Source organism: Henckelia pumila, chromosome 4, assembly GCF_033568475.1.
Source record: "Henckelia pumila isolate YLH828 chromosome 4, ASM3356847v2, whole genome shotgun sequence".
NCBI classification, from domain to species: domain Eukaryota; kingdom Viridiplantae; phylum Streptophyta; class Magnoliopsida; order Lamiales; family Gesneriaceae; genus Henckelia; species Henckelia pumila.
Window position 1 is genome coordinate 77,325,063 of NC_133123.1, and position 24,255 is coordinate 77,349,317.

At 30.7% G+C, this 24,255-nt stretch overlaps 2 protein-coding genes across 3 annotated transcripts; both read left to right on the top strand.

Moving 5' to 3' along the window:
- Window positions 1–793: 793 nt before the first annotated feature.
- Window positions 794–7,600, top strand: LOC140863361 (probable protein phosphatase 2C 60). Of its 2 annotated transcripts, none has more exons than XM_073266733.1 (11): window positions 794–997; window positions 1,639–1,763; window positions 2,199–2,262; window positions 2,388–2,496; window positions 3,612–3,765; window positions 3,970–4,095; window positions 4,267–4,390; window positions 4,648–4,724; window positions 5,827–5,879; window positions 6,154–6,208; window positions 7,120–7,600. In XM_073266733.1, the coding sequence occupies exons 2-11, from the start codon at window positions 1,647–1,649 to the stop codon at window positions 7,318–7,320; spliced, it is 1,080 nt and encodes a 359-aa protein (XP_073122834.1). In that variant the 5' UTR covers window positions 794–997; window positions 1,639–1,646; the 3' UTR covers window positions 7,321–7,600. The 2 variants fall into 2 exon arrangements, with proteins under 2 accessions (XP_073122834.1, XP_073122835.1); XM_073266734.1 differs by having other exon boundaries at window positions 1,643–1,763.
- Window positions 7,601–15,735: 8,135 nt separating this feature from the next.
- LOC140864478 (uncharacterized) lies at window positions 15,736–22,103 on the top strand. Its single transcript, XM_073268684.1, has 6 exons — window positions 15,736–16,116; window positions 16,289–16,344; window positions 16,995–17,049; window positions 18,454–18,534; window positions 18,608–18,853; window positions 21,761–22,103. Exons 1-5 carry the CDS (start codon window positions 15,897–15,899, stop codon window positions 18,832–18,834), a joined length of 639 nt encoding a protein of 212 aa, XP_073124785.1. The 5' UTR covers window positions 15,736–15,896; the 3' UTR covers window positions 18,835–18,853; window positions 21,761–22,103.
- The last annotated feature ends 2,152 nt before the right edge of the window (window positions 22,104–24,255 follow it).

Below are 24,255 nucleotides of genomic sequence, written 5' to 3' on the forward strand. Positions count from 1 at the left end.
AAATTTAATTTTCCCCCCATAAAATACTACTAAATATATATCAAAACTTCTCATTGTTTTGATTATTTATCTATCTAAAATTGATTTAAAAAAATTGTTATATATTTCTTAAAACATGTTGCTAATGTTTGAATGGACTCATGAACCAAATTTTTTATTTTGAACAATAGTGATTCATTAATATTTTTCATGAAAGTATACCTTTTTAACTTTAAATAAGAGATTTAAAAAATCAAATAAGTAAAATTTATATATACCAATAAAAAAGTAATTAATCGTTTCTCATTAAATTATACCGATTTAACTTTTAAATAAGAAAATTTTGTAGTGATCAATAAAACATGTTTTTTTAAAATTTTAAGAGGTTATCAATTAACAGTTGAAATAACTTAATAAAAATGAGTAAAAATTAGTTTGGTACATGAACTATCGGTTAAATGTCAAATTGATACACAAAATTTTATTAATGATTTAATTGGTATATGTTCACCGGATTCTGGTCAATTCATAAGAATTTGGTCAAAATCCGATGGACACATACCAATTAAATCATTAATAAAAGTTTGTGTACTAATATACTATTTAACCAGTAGTTTATATACTAAATTAATTTGTAATCATAAAAAATCTTTATTATTAATATTAATTAATATCAATAAAATCATTAATTATTATTATTATTATTATATTATATTATTTAAAAGTGTTTACAGATTTATTTAAAATATCAAATCAAACTCTATTTACATGCAACTTATTAATTAAAATTAAAAGAAGAAGAAATGAGAGAAGATAAAAAGTGAAACTTTACACGCGAAACTGACCGCAGCCTCCATTCATCTTCAATCATTTCACAATATCCTCTTCGTTTTTTTTATTTTATAAATCGCTGAAAGTTTTCTGGAATTCCTCGGAAGACCGATAATTTCAAGATCACAATCCCAGCTATCGCCTCTCGCATCAAGATTCGAAAATTCGTTTGATCTCTGCCGGCCAAGTATGTGAAGAAGCTCCTGCATAAACCCTTTTTCATATTGCCATGATTACCGGAAATTCTCGCATTTAATAGTGATTACTTGAAAATACTAACGACAATCTTCAATCTTCCTGGTTGCTGATAGCATATTTCCATGTTTCAAAGATATTTTTTGCCCTAGATAGTGAGTTTTTGTAAAATTACCATCATTTTCTCGTCTTCAAGATTTTTTGCCCTGGATAGTGACAGATCCGTAATCCATGAAAAGCGCCTATGAGTTTTGGGCATATGCCAGAGGGATGGAAAAGAAAAATGGAAGTATTTTAAGAATTGATCTCGACAAATATATTTTATTTATTTGTAGCATTAATGTAATTTGAGTCTGAATGTTCGGTTTTGCTCTTGCGCCCTACTTTTAAATGTCAATTGATGCCTATTCCAGTTGTGATGAACAAAAGAAAACCTCAATATAGTCAGCTTGAGTTTGATCTTTGCTGAAAGTATCGAACTGGATTGTATATTTCAGAATTCAGGAAGTCAAGTGTTTGATTAAGTATAACTGGCTAGGGAAGTTTTTATTTCCACAATTACCAAAAAGATTTTACCATGTTATTTTCGTTGTCAAAGTGAATGGTTGTTTGTAACTAAAGTTTTCTGACCAGTTAGAGAGATGGGTGTATACCTCAGTACTCCCAAAACTGAGAAATTTTCTGAAGACGGCGAGAGCGATAGGCTCAAGTTTGGTCTGTCTTCCATGCAGGGGTGGCGCGCTACTATGGAAGATGCTGTAAGTAATATATTTTCAAAATTCTATCAGAATTGATCCTTTTTGTTGCAAATGTGTTTGTTAGATGCACTAACTTGTTTTGATATAACATGGAGGGAAGATACTCTCACAGTCCCCTACAAACGAACATAGAGAAAGAGAGAGGAAGAACACATACACTCTTCCCATCCTCGCAATAGCTCTATGTATGGAGGCAAAAATAAAAATCTGGGATGTAGTAAAATTAAATCCTTCAAGTTTGGGTGTACTAGGATATTATGGGCTCTGATACAAGTGCTGATACGTTCGATATTATCATCATAATTCTTCTTCAGTTGCTTTGATTGGCATCATGTTGTTAGCTTTCTATTTGGCGGATGTATTTTAATCAAAATTGTTTTTATCCTCTATTTTTGGGTTTGAATTCTTAATTTGATGTCATTGATTTTCTTTTAGCATGCTGCATTTCCTGATTTGGATGCTTCAACATCATTTTTTGGTGTTTACGATGGTCATGGAGGTGAGTTCATTGTACGCAAGTTCTATGTAGATGCACTCAATATTCTCATAACTCATGTTTTGTTCAATATTTTCCATGTGAAAATAATTATTTTTATTGGTTCTCTTGTATATTCCTTTCTGCAGGTAAGGTGGTTGCCAAATTCTGTGCTAAATACCTTCATCAGCAAATGCTCAAGCAGGAAGCGTATTTAGCCGGTGATATAGGAACTTCAGTCCAGAAAAGTTTTTTTAGGTTATTTGATTATATTATTTGTCATTAGCAACTTTCATTTAATGTGTTTAGTGCAAGTTTTTTTATTGTATGTACTTTTAGGCTTATTCCATGCTTCCCATACAAAGTGTCAGCAGTTGAATTTTACTCCAAAAAAGTGTAATGTACATGCACAACTATTACTAATAGTTTGCTCAAAATTTCTGCCAGTATCTAAAATCATGACAGACCGTGTTTAGCTTTTGCCAGAGAATATACATCCATGCAAAAGATTCAAAAGTGATTTCAAGAGTCCTTTCTTTGAAAGCAATTGTACTTGAGAAAGTATATGTTGGACGCCGAAAGCAAAATATTGCCAACTGTCTATCTGTTTTGCATATAAAGCAAAAGACGGTAACTCTTAACAATCCAGGTGTTAGAAATGTCTACAATGTTTGTTCACGTGGACAAGAATTGTAGTTGGTTAGTTTTTGGTTAACATACATAAAATTCTTTGGGTCGAAATGCAATACGAATATATGTTGATGTATTACACATTGAGAAATACGGTTGGTATTGCAAAGGAGACCCTTTACCAGTAGAGTCGTAGAAATTTCCTTAACTAGAAACAGACCGGAGGATCCTAAGAGGCTTAATAATGTATGTTTCAGCATGAAGTCAGGTGATAATTATTGCACTTGTTGTGTGCTAGGCTGTGTTCCACCATATTGAAACATACTTGGATGGATATCTGGACTGTCAAATTCTATCCCATTAAGTTAACACCATATGATGTTTAGATTATGTTTTTAATTCTATTTTTATTTAACTTAGCTGGTTTTGATATGAAGTGGAATGTGTCCAGTCTGTTGTCTCTGTGTTCCTGAATATTTCTTTTAAAGGAAATTTCTGGAATAATATACTTAAACTGTGGGACTGTGGCTGGTAACTAAGCCTATGCAAACTCTTTTTGAGGCTGTATAGTACATGATTTTCTCAAAGCCAACTTGCTGAATCACATAGCGAATTATTGGAATTTAATGCTTCTTGTGCAGTTTCCAGCGAGTGTTGGAACTTTTTGGCTGGAAGCATTGGTTTCACTTACCCCATTTGTGTGTTTTCTCCATTTAATGTGCCGTTTTCTGTTGTTTATGCAGAATGGATGAGATGATGCGGGGGCAAAGAGGGTGGAGGGAGCTGGCTGTCCTGGGAGATAAAATGAACAAGTTCACGGGCATGATAGAGGGTTTGATTTGGTCTCCAAGAGGGAGCGAAAAGAACGACCAGCTTGATGATTGGGCATTTGAGGAGGTGTTCATATTCACTAATAGAATAGCTAAATTTTCTCTCCTTTTCTCTAGTCATGCATCCTTGCATATTGACTTGCTTGACTTGCATTGCATGCTACAGTGCAATGAATAAGCATGATATTTATGTATTGAAATGAGTTTGGTAGTGATGTGTCGTTATTCTGATATATATGTTTTAAAAAGTTTGGGTGACTGCTTTGCACAGGGGCCACATTCTGATTTTGCTGGACCAACCTCTGGGAGCACTGCTTGTGTTGCTATCATCCGGGAAAACCAGCTAGTTGTTGCAAATGCTGGTGATTCTCGCTGTGTAATTTCTAGGAATGGTCAGGTACAATGTGCTAATAGTATTTTTGCCATTGCTTGTTTATACTGTTCCAAAATAATATAAAACTGCAATGTGCACTCACAACGGAAATGTCCTAACATCCTCTCTCTCTCTCTCTCTCTCTCTCTCTCTCTCTCTTTATTTTGACAAAAAAGGTAATATATTGTTCTTCAGGCATACAACCTTTCAAGAGACCACAAGCCCGATCTCGAGGTTGAGAGAGACAGAATCTTTAAAGCTGGTGGTTTTATCCATGCGGGTCGTGTCAATGGCAGTTTGAATCTTGCAAGGGCTATAGGTGCTATATAAGTCTGCTTGGTGATGTTTCTTGGCTAGTTTAATTTTTAAAACATTGAAATTTGGTAAATCACTTGTGCCTGACAGGCGTTTGATCCTTTATTGGGACATTGCTATTAATTCCATGACAAAATCTGCAATATAACATTTGGCACAAGTGATAGTTAATTAAAATAAAAGTAGGAAAAAATATATGATTTTTTTATCATTTACACGTTTTATTTGAAAGGATAATTGACTAGTTGTAATATCCGGCAGGTGATATGGAATTCAAGCAGAATAAGTTTTTGCCAGCAGAAAAACAAATAGTAACTGCTAATCCAGATATAAATATAGTAAGTTATTTCATTGTCTTCTACTGTGAGTCACGGATTTTCATTGTTTTTGCCTGCCACATTGAGTTTCGGCCTCTTGTTCTTGCTGTACTGGCAAAAGGCTGACAGCTACTGTGCAAACTTAATCAGAAATTTGATGTTGTAATCAGGCGTGATACTTCAATCTGGTGAATTCCTGCATGCGGCTGTTTTTTTACTTAATTCTGCACAATACATGATAAGGGAACCAAATTGGGGCAAAAGTATTCAATTGATTTTGGTCATGGGAATTCAACAGTTTTTCTCACCAATATTTTTTCAGGGAACTGAAAATTATTTTATATTATTTGTATTTCATATACTTGGTCACCTCTTGGTTTGTGGGATGAGACAAAGTAAGATGTATAATATAGAGTAATACATTGAAAAATATGAATAATATAAGGATGTATGATTCAAATTATTGTAGAACGTGTGCCAAACCCTGGAATCTGGATGACATAAGAATGTGGAAATAATCAATGTCTCAAAAATGTGGAAATAATCAATGTCTCATCCTTTGCGACAAACAGTGCCTTAGGTGAAGTTTGGGATCATTTATTCAAATTTGGATTGAAATAATGTGGAAATATTATTGTTGTTGTTGTTGTTGTTTTTAGTTTATTTTTTTTCATTTGGAGGGTCATTTGTTTTCTTGGAATAAATTTTGGGATCGTTTATCCTAGAAACCATTTTGTCATTTGCTGATCTATGTTGAAATTCTAATGGATTTGGTTCTTGAAATGGATTCACTGGTGCATTTCTACCTACATGTTCTGTAATTATCAGCCTTTTGGTTGGCCTTTCTACTAAACTACGTTGAAGCATACATCCTCTCATTTGGTTTCATGGATTGACACTTTGTCTAGTGCATGGTAGCATGTTCACTATTTTTTACCAATTTGCATCAATGAAGCACAGAAAGAAAGCTACACTTTAAGCTAAACAATGGCCTCAATAATTAGCGGTGGAGAATTTGATATTGCTCTGTTATCCGAACTATTCATACTGAAGTCTGAAGAACTGTTCTGCTTATCGTAAGCGGTGGAAATAATGATGCTACTTTTCTTAATTTTTTCACCAGGTTGAACTTTGTGACGACGATGAGTTCATTGTGCTTGCCTGTGATGGCATTTGGTATGCTCGAAGAACTAAAACTTTGTTTAATCTGTATATTAGATGTTCAAGGGAATCCCCTTTATGCAGTTAGTTACAAATTTTCAAGTCCACTACACTGAAGAAATAAATCAATATTGTTTCAGTTGGTTTCTTCCCAAAATTTTAGTTTTTTAGTCCCTTTCTCATTCTCCTTATTTAACTGTTAGTCCTGTAAATTTGTAATGTAACAAATAATTCTTGATGCAAGACTTTGTACGTCTTCACAGTCAGGCTGTTAATTCTTGTTATCCAGGGATTGTATGTCAAGCCAACAACTGGTAGATTTCGTTCGCGAGCAGCTGAAATCTGTAAGTCCTTGGGTAGTTTATGGAATGTTCCGAGTCTTAAATCTTGAACTCATTTATTCTTGTTTGGTTTTCTCTGGTTCCTTTTTTTTTGTTGATATAATAATTGAATTGAACATATCATACTCCAAGAAGAACGTGTAACATTTTATTCTGCTAAATTTAATTTTGGTTGTGCCATCTCTGACTTGATTAGGGTATTTCGTAATGGAGCATTATCACCAAAAAAAATATTTTTTTTTTAAAAAATAAATATGTTTCTACCAAATAGCTCTCAAAACAAGCCTGCCTAGTATCTTGTTTGTTTCTTAATTGACACACGCAGTGTATTCAGTTTCTGTAGGTCAAATGAAAATTTGATTGAGTTCTCTTTTTTCACCATTGAGGAAGGGGCAAAAGTTCGAAACTGTTCAGAACTTAGAGGTGTCATTTTAGTAATTCATTGCGTTTGTGCGAAGGTTGCAATGTTGTGATTGAAGTCATATATGGCTACTTTGTTTTAACTCACAGTCCTTGAAGTTGGACCCCCATTAAATGAACTACGAGGTGATTTCCTTAGTGCAACATTCTTGTATGGCAGGGACGAACCCAGTACTTACTATAACAGGGGGAGAAGGGGTGTAAATGGGTACTACAGATTAAAATTTCAAAATGTTTTCAACTGAGTGGTGACTAGCATCCCCGCCGCAAGCCTGGTCTCCCATCGAATGCTAATATGGACATTCTAGTTGAAATGTTGTGGGCAGGAAATTTGCATGTGGTTTGGTGGGGATCTTAGGTGAATCAATGTAACCAATTTGACCTCGTACTCTCACAAATCTGTTTGAACATGTTCACCTTACTATCTGGATCCCATGCCTTGTTTGCCCATAGACTATCCCATCTGACCCTATGGATTACACTTGCTTGTGTAGGAGAGTAAGTTGTCTGCTGTCTGCGAAAAAGTTTTCGATAGGTGCCTAGCGCCCACTGCTGGAGGCGAGGGCTGTGACAACATGACCATGATACTGGTGCAGTTCAAGAAAATTACACCATCAAGTACATCTTCCAATGATAAATCCTCCACTTCCAAGGAAATAAAGCTCGACTCAAAGCCAGCAGAGGCTGAAACATAGACTGCCTCATCTGTTAAGTGACATTCGATTCTAGTGTTTGAAAGTTCTAGTTAGTTCGTGTACAATCAATCAGGCTGGAGCAGATGCATTCCGAGGCCGAATTGGAATACGATTTACCTCGACGAAGGAAGAGTTTGTACAGATGATTCCACAAGAGGTTCGAACATCAGAGATCTGTACTATATTTCACATGTTTGTGTGATGGATGAATTTTCACTAATGTTGATATCTGAGTTCAAATTACCATTTCAATGGAGGTTTAGCCTTTTGTTCTTGATAATTTTGTTTTATGATTGTGATATATTGTGCTCAGTATAACTCAAGTTTTTATGATTAAGGTTTACTTTAATTGACGAAAGGTACAACTTTTTTTTTTTCCAGAAATAAAAAATAAAACTTGTAATTGAGGTTTTTTTTAAAACGACAAAAAGGTATTTAAAGACTACAATTTTGTTTCAATATCCTATTTTGTTTAGTGGAATAGGTTGAGAAAATCTTGAGGATATTGTACATGATCACATATTCACATGTGGGGTGTAATCGAATCGAGTCGAGTCGAATAATTACTATTCGAGCTCGAGCTTGACTCATATGTAACTACTCGAGCTCGATCGAGTAGTAAATTTCTTGCTCGAGCTCGAGCTCGTATATAATTCGAGTGCTTGAGCTCGAGCTCAAAAATTATATATATATGAGTTTTGCTATGTTGCCCACCTTCATGCCCACCTATGAGGTGGAACTCATCCATTGGATAAATCATTTGTATATGATTCATCTCATCCATTGGATGATTGCCACATCATAAGTGGGTATGGAGGTGGGCACGGGAGGTGGACAGCATAACAAAACTCTATATTTATATATATTTATATTATATTATATATATTTATGTGTTATCGAGTAGCTCGCGAGCTACTCGAACATAGATATTTAAAGCTCGAGCTCGGTCAAATCGAGCTCGAGTCGACCTTTGACCGAGCTACTCACGAGTTACTCGCGAGTAGCTCGGCTCGTTTGCACCCCTAATCACATGTGATCACGTGTGCCAAATTTTTTTTTTTTTGAATTCGTGTACTTTCTGTTTTTCTGTTTGTTTTGATTAGGGGGTGTCAATTCAGGTGGGTTCGGGTCGGATTGACAAAATTAATTTTTAAAGTTTTCTCAACCCGAACCGAACCCGAAAATAACCAACCCGATTGATCCGATCAACCCGAATCAACCCGATTTTTTTATTTTTTAACAAATAATTAAAAAAAATTCAAAACACACAATAATAATAATATTTAATTTAATCACATAATAACAAAATTTAATATTATATATAATTTAAATTTGAAAGTATAGTTGTAGAATATTTAATGTATACTTACTAAAAAAATAAAAATTGTACAAAATAAACATTAAATGACTAAAATCTATTATATTAATACACAATAAAAAAATTTCAAATATACAATGTATAAAAATGTAGCAAATATTTCTTAATTTTATATAAAAATAATAATATTAAAATTATTCGGTTCATCTCAGGTTGACCCGAACCCAACCCTAACCTGATTAATTTTTTCGGGTTAGCTTACGAGTCAACCCGATTCAACCCAAACCCAAAAACTCCCGATCTTTTTCGGGTCGACTTATGTCGAGTTGACGGGTTGCGTTGAGTTTTGACACCCTTGGTTTTGATTGACACACTTAATTTAGGTTTAGATTTAGATAAATGAATTTTATTGGAGAAAAAGAATTTAATATTTGGATATATCTTAGTTGTATTTTAAATTTATTTTAATCGTTCTTATATTTGTCTAACTAATAAACGGTGCACTTATATAAATTAATTCAGATAATCAGATAAAGTGAACTTAAAATTCATCTAATATTTAGTTCAGATAATCAAATCAAATATTTAAAAAAAATTGTGATACCGTCTCATCAATTAATTTTATAAAACATATTTATTATTCACTCTTATGAATAAATTATTTTTTATGTAAAAAATATTTATGAATAGATCGACTTTTTGTGAGACTTGCACAATCAAATATAGTACATGCTATAGATCAATTTAACCCATGATTTTACATATCTCCTTTCAAATAGATCTTAAAATTATTTTCGGAAAGAGGAAATTGAAATACTAATCAGGTAACATACCGTTTGGTTCGAGTGATATGATAAATAATATATGGATAAGTAATTAATATAAAATAAATAAAAAATGATAGTTTTTTTATCGAAAATAAAAAATGATAGTTAATATAGTATTTGATTTGATTGATATATTATAGTTTAATTGATTTGACTGATTAAATTTTATATAAAAAATGAGAAATTACCATTTTGTCCTTTCAAGAATAAAATAAAATATGAATAATATTATTTATAAAGAAAATATAGTAATTTAAATTCAATGAATTGATTGATGTAAGATGAATGATTAATGATTTGATTGATGTAAAATAAATAATTACTATATGGATAAATAGTATCACGAAAAGAACGAATGACTGAATATGATAAGTTATATATGTACTAATAATACTTGTACCAAACAATGTCAGTCCTACTCCTACATCTTTTCTTCACATATGATACATGCACATATATAATATATTATTTAAAAAATTTTCTTTTAAATAATTTTTATATTTAAAATATACTTTGATGATATATTATAAAAAAATTAATTAATTTTATAAAAAGAGAGGATTATTTTTGGTACGTCTAAAATTAAAAATAATGTAAAAACAAAAAAATAAAAGGGCAATTTGCTCAAAAATCCCCAAATGCAAATATGTTTTGCTTTGGGGTCCCTAGTCATAAAATGTGGTACAAAACAATACAATATGTGGTACAAAACCATACAAGATATGGTACAAATTAACAAAAAATGTGGTACAAAAAAGTGGCTAGGGAGTGCAGAGAAAAACATGTTTGCATTGAGGATTTTTGAGCAATTTGCACAAAATAAAATCTATATATATAATAACTGAATTTTTACCAAATATAGTAAAATCTCGCCAAAAATATTAAGCTGAAAAATGAAACAAACTAAACTTATTTCTATTTATATTATAAATGCAACGAAATGGTCAAATCTTTTCATTTATTATATATTATATATATAAATATATAATTTATAAAGATAACTCATATAATTGACTCAAATTACATATTTTATAATGTTTTGATTTACTAAAAAAATATACACTTTCAAATGTATATAATAAATACTACAAATATAATAATAAATAAATAAATTATCATTATAAAATTTGCTTAATCAGTCTATAGAAATTTATTAATTTTAAGTATCCGTATATATCAATTTTTTTAAAAAATAATTACATATAAAATATAACTTAAATAAAATAATTACTTAATTTTCTTTTAACATTTAAAAGTCTTTTAATTTCGGAAATTAAATTTTCTTAAACACAATATAATATTATATTCAATAATATGAAAGTTTGACCAAAAATGAAAAATGAGCATTATTAACGGAAATTTTTTATTAGTTTGCAATATTTACCATATTTATAAATTTCAAATTTGATTTATTTTAGATAATGCTTAAATAGACCGAACAAATTTTCTTGATTACTTTACATTCTTATTTTAATTGAAATGACTATTTTATATATATATATATATATATATATATATATATATATATATATATATATATATATATATATATAGTTATGTTATGTTGCCCACCTTCATGCCCACCTATGAGGTGACAATCATCCAATGGATGAGATGAATCATATACAAATGGTTCATCCAATGGATGAGTGCCACCTCATAGGTGGGCATGGAGGTGGGCATGAAAAGTGGGCAGCATAACAAAACTGTATATATATATAGAGTTTTGCTATCCTGCCCACCCACCGTGCCCACCTAATGTGCCCACCATGAGGTGGCACTCAACTATTGGACGCACAATTCATCACATCCAATAGTTGAGTGCCACCTAATGGTGGGCACATTAGGTGGGCACGGTGAGTGGGCAGGATAGCAAAATTGTATATATATATATATATATATCTATCTATATATATAAACAAGAAATTATGCTAAAATAAGAAAACAAATTTTTTCCCGCCCAAAGCAGATTACTAAATACATAAATATTGCATAAATTTTACATTGAAAATATTAACATAAATTATTATGAGATAATAAATAACCGATAATTTTTGCCTTTTAAAGTAGAAAATTGTTGTTGGATAAGAATAAATTTGATCTAATACTTTAAATGTATTTAAAGATTATATTTTGAGAAAATAATAAATTAAATTTTTGTCACCTCACAACTATTGACAAGATAATAAAAATATTAAATTTTTCTTTATATCAACAATCCATTTCAAGATCATGTTGAATTTAAATTTCTTAAATTTAGTAATCAATTCATGGATTAATATAAAACTAAATATTTACTTAAAAAAATAATCAACATGATTTTCAGATCCATTTCACGTGGTAATTGAATAAATTCAAGATAATACATTTTAAACAAAATCTGAAAACTCATTTTAACATGATATTTTAAATTTTAAATTTTTAACAAACAAAAATCTATTTCAAGATCATGTTGCATTTAAATTTGTTAAATTAAGTAATCAATCCACAGATTAATATAAAGCTAAATATTTGCTTGGGAAAAAAAAACAATCAGCATAATTTTCAGTGCTACTTTCAAGATAATACATTTTTTTTTAAAAAAAACTGAAAACTTCTTTTAACAAGATATTTAAAATTTTAAATTTTTAACAAATAAAAATCCATACAAGATCATGTTTAATTTTAATTTTTTTAAACATGGTAATCAATCCATAGATTAATATAAAGCTAAATATTTGTTTTGAAAATAATCACACTGCAAAACGATTTCCTTTTTTTCATTTCACGTTATATTTCTGCCTCAGCCGAGATTTTGATAAATGACACCCATTTTCAGTGCAATCCATAAGGTTTCTCCAACCATGAGTTTATGTGTTATTAAGCTGCGTTTGGTTCATCGATATGAACCTAAGTAAAAGAAGAACGAAATTTTCAGATAGAATGTGTCTTCCACGATCGTGAGGTAAAATGTACCAATTGTTTGTTTTCTTGCTGAAACATTACAAATATAAATATAAACTTTACATGTGTCGTATTCTACAGATTTAACGCATTCATGAGACGATCACAAATACAGTTATGGGGTTTGATTTATTAATATATGCTCATTTATTTCATAAGTTTATTTTAATTTATATATTCTACAAACATATTTTTAAAACATTGGTTTTCAAGGTTCAAGATTCATTTAAGATTCGTTGACAGCACTGAAAATGCAATTTCCTTACTTTGAGACAGAGAGTGCATTCAACTTATTGGAAAAACAGTTCATGAAATTAATGCCGAGATGGATAATCAGGTTTTTATTCTATGGTTTTAATAATATATTATAATTTATTTATTAATTTTATATATAGTAAATTATAATATATATATATATATATATATACACACACACACACACACATAAGCTTTTAATCACCCACACAATATTTCAGGGTACGGATGCTTCAAAAACACCAAAAGAAGTTGATATATCATTTAGTTGATCGGAAGGTTCTGTTCAAAATTCAACTTAGAACCAACCAAATTCACGGATTTAATGGAACATACGATGTCATGAAATTAACAGAAGACCCTACTGTTGTGGAAAAATATTATGGAGAAGTTTTTGAAAATCATGTATGATATTGTTTTTTACTTGAATTTCAATATTTAAATTTTAATATAATATTTATTAACATTCTTGGTTTATTTCAAAAATCTGATTTGTTTTCAAAATTGAAAAATAATGAAACATGAGATGTTGATGTAAATATCACAAAATCAAATATATCTTCTATATGAATTTATAATAATAAAATAAAATATCAATTGTTTCTATTATTTTTAGGTTCTTTCGTCATAAGATAAAGTTTTCACTCCTTTAAAATCCAGTAGCAAGACCGTGATTTGAAAGGATGTTCTGAATGATTCTACGCTGAAACGAACACTCATTGATGAATTCTCATCTACAACACCCAACAAAAAATTGAAGACTAAAATTAAGCAAGAGAAGGAATGAAATATATTTATTCGCATTGAGAAAATTTATTTCCAGTTGTTATTAGATATTAAGGTTTATGAGAGTTATATTTTGATTTTCAGTTTAGACGGTTTTTGGATTTTTAATTTAATTCTACTACTATTGTTTTAATTGGAGGATTTGCTTTTAATTTTTGAATTTTAAATTTTTGGAATTTATGGTTTATTGGTTTATAATTTTCTTATTCTATAATGTCTCAAAATTTATACAAGATTTTTATATACAATTTCAAATAAAAATCTTATGACACAACTTAAAATATTTAAATCATTTTATTTTATTTTGACAGTACCATCGGTTTAATATTTTAAAATTAATCAAATATTATATTTAATACTACCATAATTACACGTATAAATTTGCTTAAGTATTCAAAGTGTAGTGTTTTATGCATATATGAAATGAAATGCTTATAAAATACGAACACACAATAATTTAAAAACAATATATTTTTTTCTAACACAACCATTTAAAGAGAACGATATTTTGAATTTTAAAATAGAGTCTCACATATATATATATTTTTTTGATATGATGAAATTTTAACTACTAATAAGAGGGCATATTCAATTCGTAACGACTTTTGTTGACATCACTTATTTTTGCTGATAAAACTAAGATATACTTCAATATACACTGATTTATTTGGTTTTTTTTAAAAAAAATAGCAGGTAAACAGAAAATTGTGCATAAATTTAAAATAAGAATGACGCCAAATAGACAAATAAATATTTTATTTGAAAAATCAAACTAAAATTGAAACAAATCATGGTCATTCAATCAGTTTATCACATGCTCAACAATATATTAAATTGTTTACATTTTGATACATGCAATAATATGTTATTAGATGTTTATAATTTGAGAAAAATCTCAGAAATTTGGGATTCATATCTATATAATCTCATAATCTATGGGATCCAGATATAAAACTTATGACTTTTAAGATTCAAATAATCAATCTAATTCCAACTTTATCTTATCATGACTTCAAACAGATTGATTACTTCAATTATAAATAACACAAATTAGTTCTATAAGACACATTTATAAATAACACAAATTAGTTCTATAAGACACATTTTTCAACGTATTATAGCAAAGTAATCACAAATCTGTTGTCAAGAAAGAGGATCCGTGGAAAAGTAATACACTGATTTATGTTTTTGAACGCCGAAAAGAATTCGAAACCAACGATGAAGTATTTTCTTGGTAGATCTGTACATAATAACGACACAAATGTTTATTAAACCCGTAAAATCCAGAAAAATATAAACAAGAACAAGTATTCGTCGAAACATTTTTCTTATGAATTATCATTATAATTGATTATTTATTTAAATATTTTATGTTGTAAATATTTAAACAAAATATCTGGATCCGAGAGCGAGAATACCACAACAATCTAATTTACGTGATTCAGTTAACACGGTGATGCCAACATCAATATCTCCTTTAAACGAGATCACAAATCGTATGAATTTTATTTTATTTTTAATTCGACAAAGTACAATTTTTTCACATTTGTCTAATCTAAATTATTATATTTATTTCTTTTAAATATTGGTTTTTGCAGCTAATCCATTTGCTCAATTTGGCTTAGACCTTGATGCTGCCACTCAGGCATTACGAATCTAATCGACATAAATATTTCTTCTCAAATGCCTAGCAGCTCAACTAAAAATCTCTCAGAGATAGTTGATGTAACAAGTGATGAAGATTTTCCTCTATCTTCTGTCAAGAATGTTGATAGACCGACGTCTGTTCGTCAATATAATTTAGAATATAGGATGTCTATAAACTCATGTTATGATGTTTAATATATTTTTATTATTTTTTATATTAGTCGCAGTGTCAGTCAGTCAAGAAATCAACTGCAATGATAAATAAATCAACTTCAACGCAAAAGATCATCATCCTTCTTTGAACGTTGTCTCAAATGGTGTATTTTTTGTAGAAGAAATGACCGTGATAATGACCGTGACAGCAAGCAGAAAAATTTAACGTCAAATATTGTGTTTAAGGAAGTTTTTCAAAATTTATAGAATAATTATTTGGTTTTCTAATTGTCTACAATGCATTAAGATTTTTGTATTTTAATTTTTTATTCAACTGCTTATACTTACTAATTTGAATAATTAATTGTATAAAATAACATTTCGTGCATCGGATAGTAAAATACTAGTAAATCATAATAATGTAGTAGTATAGAGATATTCAAAGAAATCTATATTTTGTACCCTCTCGCTTACAATTTCATGTAAACCGCCGCCAGCAAAGAAATCCCATTGTTATTATTCGTTCCACCCACAACAGTAGATTGTGGGAATCAACGAATTTAATTCTCCGAATTCTTCGAACCCTTTTTAGAAGACACCCACAGGGAAAAGAACTCGATTTTAGTCGCAAGAATCGCAAGAGAACGATGGAAAGCGGTGGTAGCAGCAGTGGAGGTAGCCATAACGTGATACCTGAATCAGTTATGGAGGCTGTGAGTAGAACATCAAGAAACGTTGAAGAAGTGAAAGCGAATCTGGAAGAGTTCCTGTCTTACTGTGATAAGGAAACCCTTTCCGAATTAGAGCCTCTCGAAAGAGCAAATGTCCTTTTGATGATTGCCAAGGCCAACACCACCCTCTTTGCTTGTAAGCAGATCATGTTTTGCCTTTTCATCTATGTTTGTTCAAAGATTAAGCATGCATAATTGATGTGAAGTTTCAATTTTTTTTTTAAAAAAATATCCTATTGATTGTATTATAATGCGAGTAATTGGAAACGATTCTCTAATTATGTTTTCTTGATTGATGTGGTTTACAGTGAGGTTGAGATGCAAGGGCGTGGACCCAGATGATCATCCTATCAAAAGAGAATTTGTATGTTTCTTTTTATCCAGCCAATGTTGCAATTTTTATTTGTTTTTCATTAATTACTTGGGAGATAAATATGTTTCTTTTCGTTTTCTTGATTCGGTTGTATGTTATAATTATTTCCTTAGTCTTTCTTTTACCTTTTCTTATTGGTTACATGAGCTGCTCGGTTCTGATAGCTCTTGCTATGCGTTACATTGAAATGAGGTTGGGGAGGGATGTTCTTGTGGTTTCTTCATGACATTGCATGTTAAATAGTTCCCTGTGAGGTGGGGAAGGGTTCTTGTTCCTCCATAGATGATTAATGCGAGTAGCCATCATGTTATCTGTTGTCACTCAATTAGGGAAGAGATGAAAAAGTTCAATTACTTCTTGCATCCTTGATGACCTATTGACCCAAATAAATTATTACAGGCCTTCAAGTTGGAGTGCTTGTTTTTCCTATTTGTTATTTTTTTTTGTTGTCATATATGTGGATATGTAAAATTTCAATTTAATTATTCAAAAAACTAGTGGTGGTTTTCTTAATTGGTTATGTTGTGTGTGATGTTTTTGATTTTTGAATGCACACAATATCTAGTATTGGTCCTACTGGATATGAAGTTGGTTTTGTTATCTATTTTTTGTTTATTTTTTCCTGTTTGAAATGAATTTAGGAGAGATTGAGCTTGTATGAAGAGAAATTGAAGCAGTGCATGGACTTGAACAAAGGTATACATAAGCTTCCTTTCATTCTCAAATATTAAGACATTAAGTAGAACTCTGCTCCACTTTCTCTCAATGTCTTTTGTATTTTTTTTGTAAGCATAGAATTAAGGCATTCGTGTACAAATTACTGTGTTACCCTTTTCAAGTGTAATTGCTTGTGTTATTGATCATAGTTATCAATGCAAATACAAGGTTCTGGCACAACTAGGTGCAGGGCACAACCGGATGTGGCTTATATGCCCTGCTGCATTCCTGGGTGCAGCGGTTCAAAGAGGCACGTGGCAGGCTGTGCCTTGGAGGGGAAGGCTCCAGTTGCCATAACTTAAAAAGACCTTAGACATTTTGAAGTTCTTTTTTCATCCAGACTGTAGGCTGTTGCCCTTCCCTTTCCCATGGCAGCAAGACTTAAAAAGCTTTAAAACTCCATAACCAAGAGAAAAAGGGAACCCACTAAAAAATCATTTAAAACTCCCGCAAATATACCTCCCCAATGTGAATGTGTGAGAATGGTAGAAAGAAAAGCTAACAACCTAACCGAATGAGCTTCTAGAAAGAAAATGTCTTGAAGAAAATGGGGAATAGTATCTGCATTTAAAGAACTAAGAGCAGTTTTATGTTTTTCAATTTGTCACTCTTTACTTTTGTACTTTTGTTTATTCCTGAATGTCATTGTCATTGCACAAGAGGTTAATTAGAGTGTGGTATAGCTGTTTGCATGTGTCATGCATGCAAAATTTTAATTGAATCAAACATTTTCGTCAACCTACCACAAATATTTTTTTGGATTCTATATATCAGGATTCGTAATTTACCTTGTTAGATAAGCATATCGATAGCTATTAACACTCCATGTTGAGTTCTTATAATATAAGCGACGATATAAATTTAAATAGAAAGATGAAGTGAAATAAGTATTTGAGAATTAATGTTGTACATAAGAAGGAATATTAAAAGAACTAATAAAAAATTTATTTATGTGCCTGTTTGTTTTTTTGTAAGTATAGTTTGGATGCCATATAATAGAATTGTCTCCTTGTACTTATATTTTAAAATATCATGTACTCTTATGCTTCTCTTCATTGCAAATCACCTTGCGCTTTGCGCCTAGGCCCCATAGCACTGCGCGGCTTAGTTAATTTGCACCCTAAGACTATCGTATTAGTAACTACTTATCTAAGAAATCAATGGGAATTGCTTCCATCAATTCTTGACACATTTATTTCCTTCATGAGTGTGAAATTTACATTGTATCGTATGTTGTCTTGATTATATCTCAAGTCATATTTATTTTACAGTGAAATTGGCACTTTCATGTGCACTATATCTGCCATTTTGGTCTTATGATGACTAATGTTATCTGTGAGAATGGCTCTACTATCATCATCTAACTGTCGCTTGTTTTTGCAGCGCCTCTTCGACCTTCAGCAACCATTAATCCCCAAGCAGCTGCTCGCTTTATTGAGCATTCATTGCCTGATCTTTCTCGAGGTATATGTTTCGTTTTTATAGATATGTAGCCTTCATGTGTAGTTGCCTTTTGTGCAATAAATCTATTTTGCAGAGCAGAAGCAGAGCATGAGGGAAGTAAGTCGGGGGGAGAGCCGAAGGATTAACTATCTGGAGAGAAGTATTCAAAAGAAGAGAAAATATCAGGCACCGGAGAAGCAATCTGTTCGTTCTGCAGCTCAGGAATTCCTTGAGAAAGCATCACGTGAACTACTTGGTGATAATAATGTTACAAAAGGACCTTTACAGTTACAATCTGAGGATTCCGATGACGAGTCGTAAACTCTGGATTGATAATCTGGTAGACTTATGTTTTTTCTTCTGCAATTTCGTTTGATTTTGCTCATAAATGTTATCTTTTGACATGTGATTTGACTCTCATGTGATAAAAATTTCTTGGTTTTATCGTTTCCTTTCACAAATTGCGGGATGTGTGATCCCTGAAAATGAAAAAGAAACTTGATTCTTTGTTTGGTATCTGTGGAAGTTTGTGGGGAAGTAAAAGAAAACTAAAGAAAATTATTGAACGTTCATGTTTGGTTGGTTTTTTATGAATCACTTGTGCATATTATTTTTGTATGTTCAAAATGTTCTCTAGGCATATTTTGTCATGCTTATTTGGCATCTACGTATACCATCATTTTTTTGGTGTTTATTTAAATTCTCTTAAATCTCAGCAGAACTTATCTGCAAAAATTTTATTTATAAAACAACTTATTATGATTGTACTTGCATTCTAAATTAACTTCCGCTACATTCGAATATAAGTTGTATCATTAATTATGGTCAAAAGATTTTAGTGATATTATTTCCATACTTATTAATGTGATATTTAAATTGAAAACCACCATTATAAGTCAATTAAAGAATTTGAAAGAATGTTAGACAAGGTTAATTTGTGTAAGCAAGTTCATCGATACAAGTTGATGTTAATTAGTTTGCATGGCTTTTTTGTTGATTTTTTTTAAAAAAGAGAACACGGAGCCGATGACCTGTAGCTTATATGGCACCGAGGTCCTAAGTTTTGGACGAGATCTTGAGTTTGAGAATCAATTATAACAATTTTCTCCCCCAACTAAAAAAAAGAGAGAGAACGCGGAGAAAATATGTAACACAATAAATGCAATGATGAAGCAGATACAAAAGAAAGCAAGTGGTTAATATTTTCCCTTAAATCCTTTCTTCAATTTTTGCATGGTGAGTTTTGTGGCAAGTGGATCCAGTGGGAAAATGAATTCCAAAACTTTCCTGAAATCGAAATTCTTCCCCGACAACCAAACAAGGACTTAGGCATACCGACCTGACTCCCACTAGATACCGTCTTAAAGTTTGCATAAATGTGTTTGTGTAAAGTTTCGAAAAGTGCAATTTCACTGAAGGATGCTAATTGACAGCGAGGTTACAGACATGTAATGATGATTTTTATCATTTGTTGATAAAGTACTTGGGAGTTGTTTGATTTCAGAGTTATATATTATGGAAGTGTTGTGTGACTTTATGAAAGAAGCTTCCTCTTTCGTTTACATTTGCATAGTGTCTGAGATGTTAGATTCTAGTGCATTGATTAGAGATCATAGAAGCTGTGCTACTACCATAAGAATTCGAGTTATAGTCGGAATTCTTACCAAGTTGGTGTAATATTCTGTCCATTTCTAAGAGTTTTTATTTTGATTTCATGTTAGCAACTTATAGCTTTTGTTTATGTGATAAATTTTTTTATCTTGTGGTCAATTTGCGAAGGGATGTGTGCTCTTTTATTTGAACATTTCAATTAAATGGTTAGGATTTTACTGCTCGCTTAAACATATCTGTTGTTTGAAATGTATTACACGATTTTACTTTTCAGGTTATTATTGGTTAAGGCCTTGTAAACTCGTGCATATATGTGATTTCGTTCCCTTACCAAGTGCCACCTAACATGCACTCTGATATTGGTAATTGAGACACCACTGTACTTGATAGATGAATAAACCATGAAAAGTTGGCCTGCTGATTACTCCTCACTAGTCAAGTATTTGATCGCCAACTTTAATTGATTTTTCCCTGTATTTAAAGCTTATTTTATTGTAAAATTTAGCTGCAATGCGAACCACTTCTATATGTGCCTGGAGTCACCATAATATTTCCTAAGAAAATGCAGGGATGGTGGTAGCAAGTTTTCAGTTGCAATTAGGTTGAGACTTGAAAAGTGTTTAGGTGGTGATTGGGAGAGTTTCCAACAAGCGCTTATGAGTTTCTCCTTCATAAAATTTTCCTAGAAGCTCTCCCAAACGCTACCTTAACCCTCTATGAAATAGCATAAGCAACTTTTCTAATTGAAAACTATTAATGACATCTATAGCCTTCAGTCAGTGGTAATTGAAATGTGTTTTACACCGCGCTTACAAATATAATTGTGGGTCTTAAAATATTTAATTTCTCTAATGTGAAATCACTGAAGGGATTCCTTTGAATATATTCTGTCTCATTTGTGTTTACTTTTTTGCCTACTCTGTATCATTAAGTCATTCCACACGTAGCTTTTGGGATATCATAAGACTACTGATCGGGTGTTTATAAGTTCAATTTCATGATTTATAGTCTTAGAATTATTAAGAGTGGAGTGCACTGGAAGCATGGACGTTATATGATTTATAGTCTTAGAATTATTAAGAGTGGAGTGCACTGGAAGCATGGACGATTATATGATGAACTGAATGTAATAATTGTCTTTTAACACTCACATAAATCTGTGTGAAAGAGAGATGGACACCTGACTGAATAGCGCATATAATAATTTTGGAGGGCTTTGTTCTCTGGTCAGAGCTAAATGTTAAAAATCATCAATATTTCGTAACCATTTGCATCCTAAGTGGGAGATATAATGTGATCTATATGGTTTGATCTCTTATAGATACTGCATAACTTTGGTCCTGAGTTGAATGATTTAAATGTTGAGGAGATGGTAGTTTTCTTATTTGAACTTTCAGAGGATTTTTACAGAAAAAAACTTCTCATCCCTTCGCATTGATATAACTTTACAGTATTTCTATGTAGGATCCTTTTAAAAAAGTAAATCCTTCTTTTCATCCTCTTTACTTCTACTACTATCCTCATCCTATGTGTAAATCTGTCCCTCATCCACTAATCCTAATCCCCTTTTACCTTACCATTCTTTGATTGTTATTCTATATTACCCTTGCTCTTCTGATTGCATCTCTCCTTGCAGGTTACACCCATTTCATTGTGAAATTCATGGTAGATGGCTGTTGCAAGTGATCGATCACATATATTCCGGCTCTATCCTCACAATGGCCGGTTTTTTTAAGTAACTTTGTATTCTCCTGCACTCTCAAACATCAGAAGACATCAGTATTTCTCAGATGGAACGATATTGTCGATTATTTTGAATGTATCACAAGCACTATAATCTTTGCAGTTATATAATGTACTTTATTGGCGTACTCCTTGTATCTGATCAACATTCAGTTTCTATGCGTCTTATACAAGTTGACAAGTCCGTGGATGCTTTATTTGTTATGACATAAGATGCGATAACATTTGACATATTGATTTTCTTGATTTGGCATCTTCATTGCGAAAGAACGTGCTTATTTTACGAGTTTGGTTCACAATTAATTTCTTTACGCAAGTGGATCTTTTTACTGCTTTTGTCTTAAAACTACAGCAGGACCATTTACTTTCTTTTCAAAACTAAGAAAAATTGGCGCATTGCATACCTAAAAACACATGCTTATCATATTGCAAACTGTATTAGATTTTTTTGTGCATTAATGTTTAAGCACTTGTATGAAAACATTATGGCATAATCTTCGAGGTTGTTGCCTAGAAAAATGCTCTATCTTTCGATGATGAGTTTTTTTAAAGTGCTTTTCCTTATGTGTCAATTGAAAATTGAAGCAAAAAATAGCTATAAATGTCATATATGTATTTTTGTTATAAATATATTATTATTATAGATGATTATCTTATTAAAGATATGTGATCAAAATAAATATGTCAAGATAATATTTATACAGATTTGTATCTTGTAATCTTTCCCTATAAATAGAGGTGATTGAGTTCAATGAAAATTGACCTGAGTATTGACTCATATGAATTCTCTCTTCTCTCGTGAATTCTCTCTATTCATCTCTCTTATTTTTTTATGATTTATAACACGTTATCAGCACGATGTTGTAACCAACTGAAAATGAAAATAATTCTCGTTTTATTGATGCTATTGGAATAGCACAACGTGTTGTCAATACTCAAATTTATGAGAGATATTCTTTGGTGCTCTAGAAGTAGCACAAAGATATATTCATTGGTGTTCTTGAAGTATCACAATGAAACAATTGATATATTGGTGCCCATGAAATATCATGAATATGTTGATAGCTATAAAATAGCACAACATGATTTTATATTGAGAATGAAGAAATTCATGATCATGATATAATATATTGAGAATTTTGAGAGATTCATGATTATAATTTTGATATATCAGATAGTCATGAATTCATGATATAATATATTGAATATTGAGATATTCAAGATTAAGATATGATATAAGATCAAATATATTGAGAATCTAAAGAGATTCCTAGTTATAATATAATATATTGAGAATCTGAATAAATTAATGATAAAAATGTGATATATGATTTTATATATTGAGAAAGTGAAGAAATCATGATTGATATCTGATATGATATCAAATATCTACAAATATCATTGAAGAATCTAAAGAGATTCCTAGTTAATGCCCTTTTGTTGGTTGTTGAGAATCTTATGAATTGGAAAATTTAGTACAATTTTTCAATGAATATCGATATATGATCTAAAATTGTCAATATTTTTAAGAAAAAAAATATTAAAGATATATGTGACATACATATCAAAAGATATGTACTTGATATCGATTCAAATAATATATTTGTTAATGTTCTAGAAGAAACATTATCTATTATTTGTCACACTATTTATCATGATTTGATATTCAATGATAATAATTATATATCATGTCATAAATGGATAGTGTTTATATCTTATATTCCATATTTGATTTTATTATTTGGTTGATTCATGTTTGTATTTTTGGTTCGGAGTATGAATCCTAATGTATTGATTATATATAGGTATTATATAAACTGTTGATTATAGTTTATAAATTCTATCAATATATTGCATGAGTTATTGCAGTAATTGAATATGCAATTTGGTGAAAAAATTTCTAATTTTCTAATTTTTATATTTTAAAAATATATTGGATTGTTAAATCTTTATTTCATAAAATTGATTATGGATTTTAAATTCTTCAGTTTTGATTGTGGATATAAATTTTGAATTTTTTCAAAATCATTTGATTAAGTTATCATTTTTTTAAAAATGAATGATAAAATATTTATATCATATGTTATTCTTCTACGTGTAAGAACATAAATTTAATGTGAGATGACATTTGTGATAGATTAAATGTCATTGTTGAAGATAAAAGATCTACTTGGTGCATACAAAAATTTGAAAAGGTAAAGATTTGCTTGGTGTACACAAAATTTGAAAAGGTACGTTCGATTATCAATTTCAATAATTATAATATAATATCTTATTTATAGAATTTTGTTTAAGAAAAGACAATTATGAAAGTTGTCTGATTAATGTGATTCATTCTTTTAAGTGAATGTGACAGTGTCAATTAACACAGTTAATACACTGTAGTTT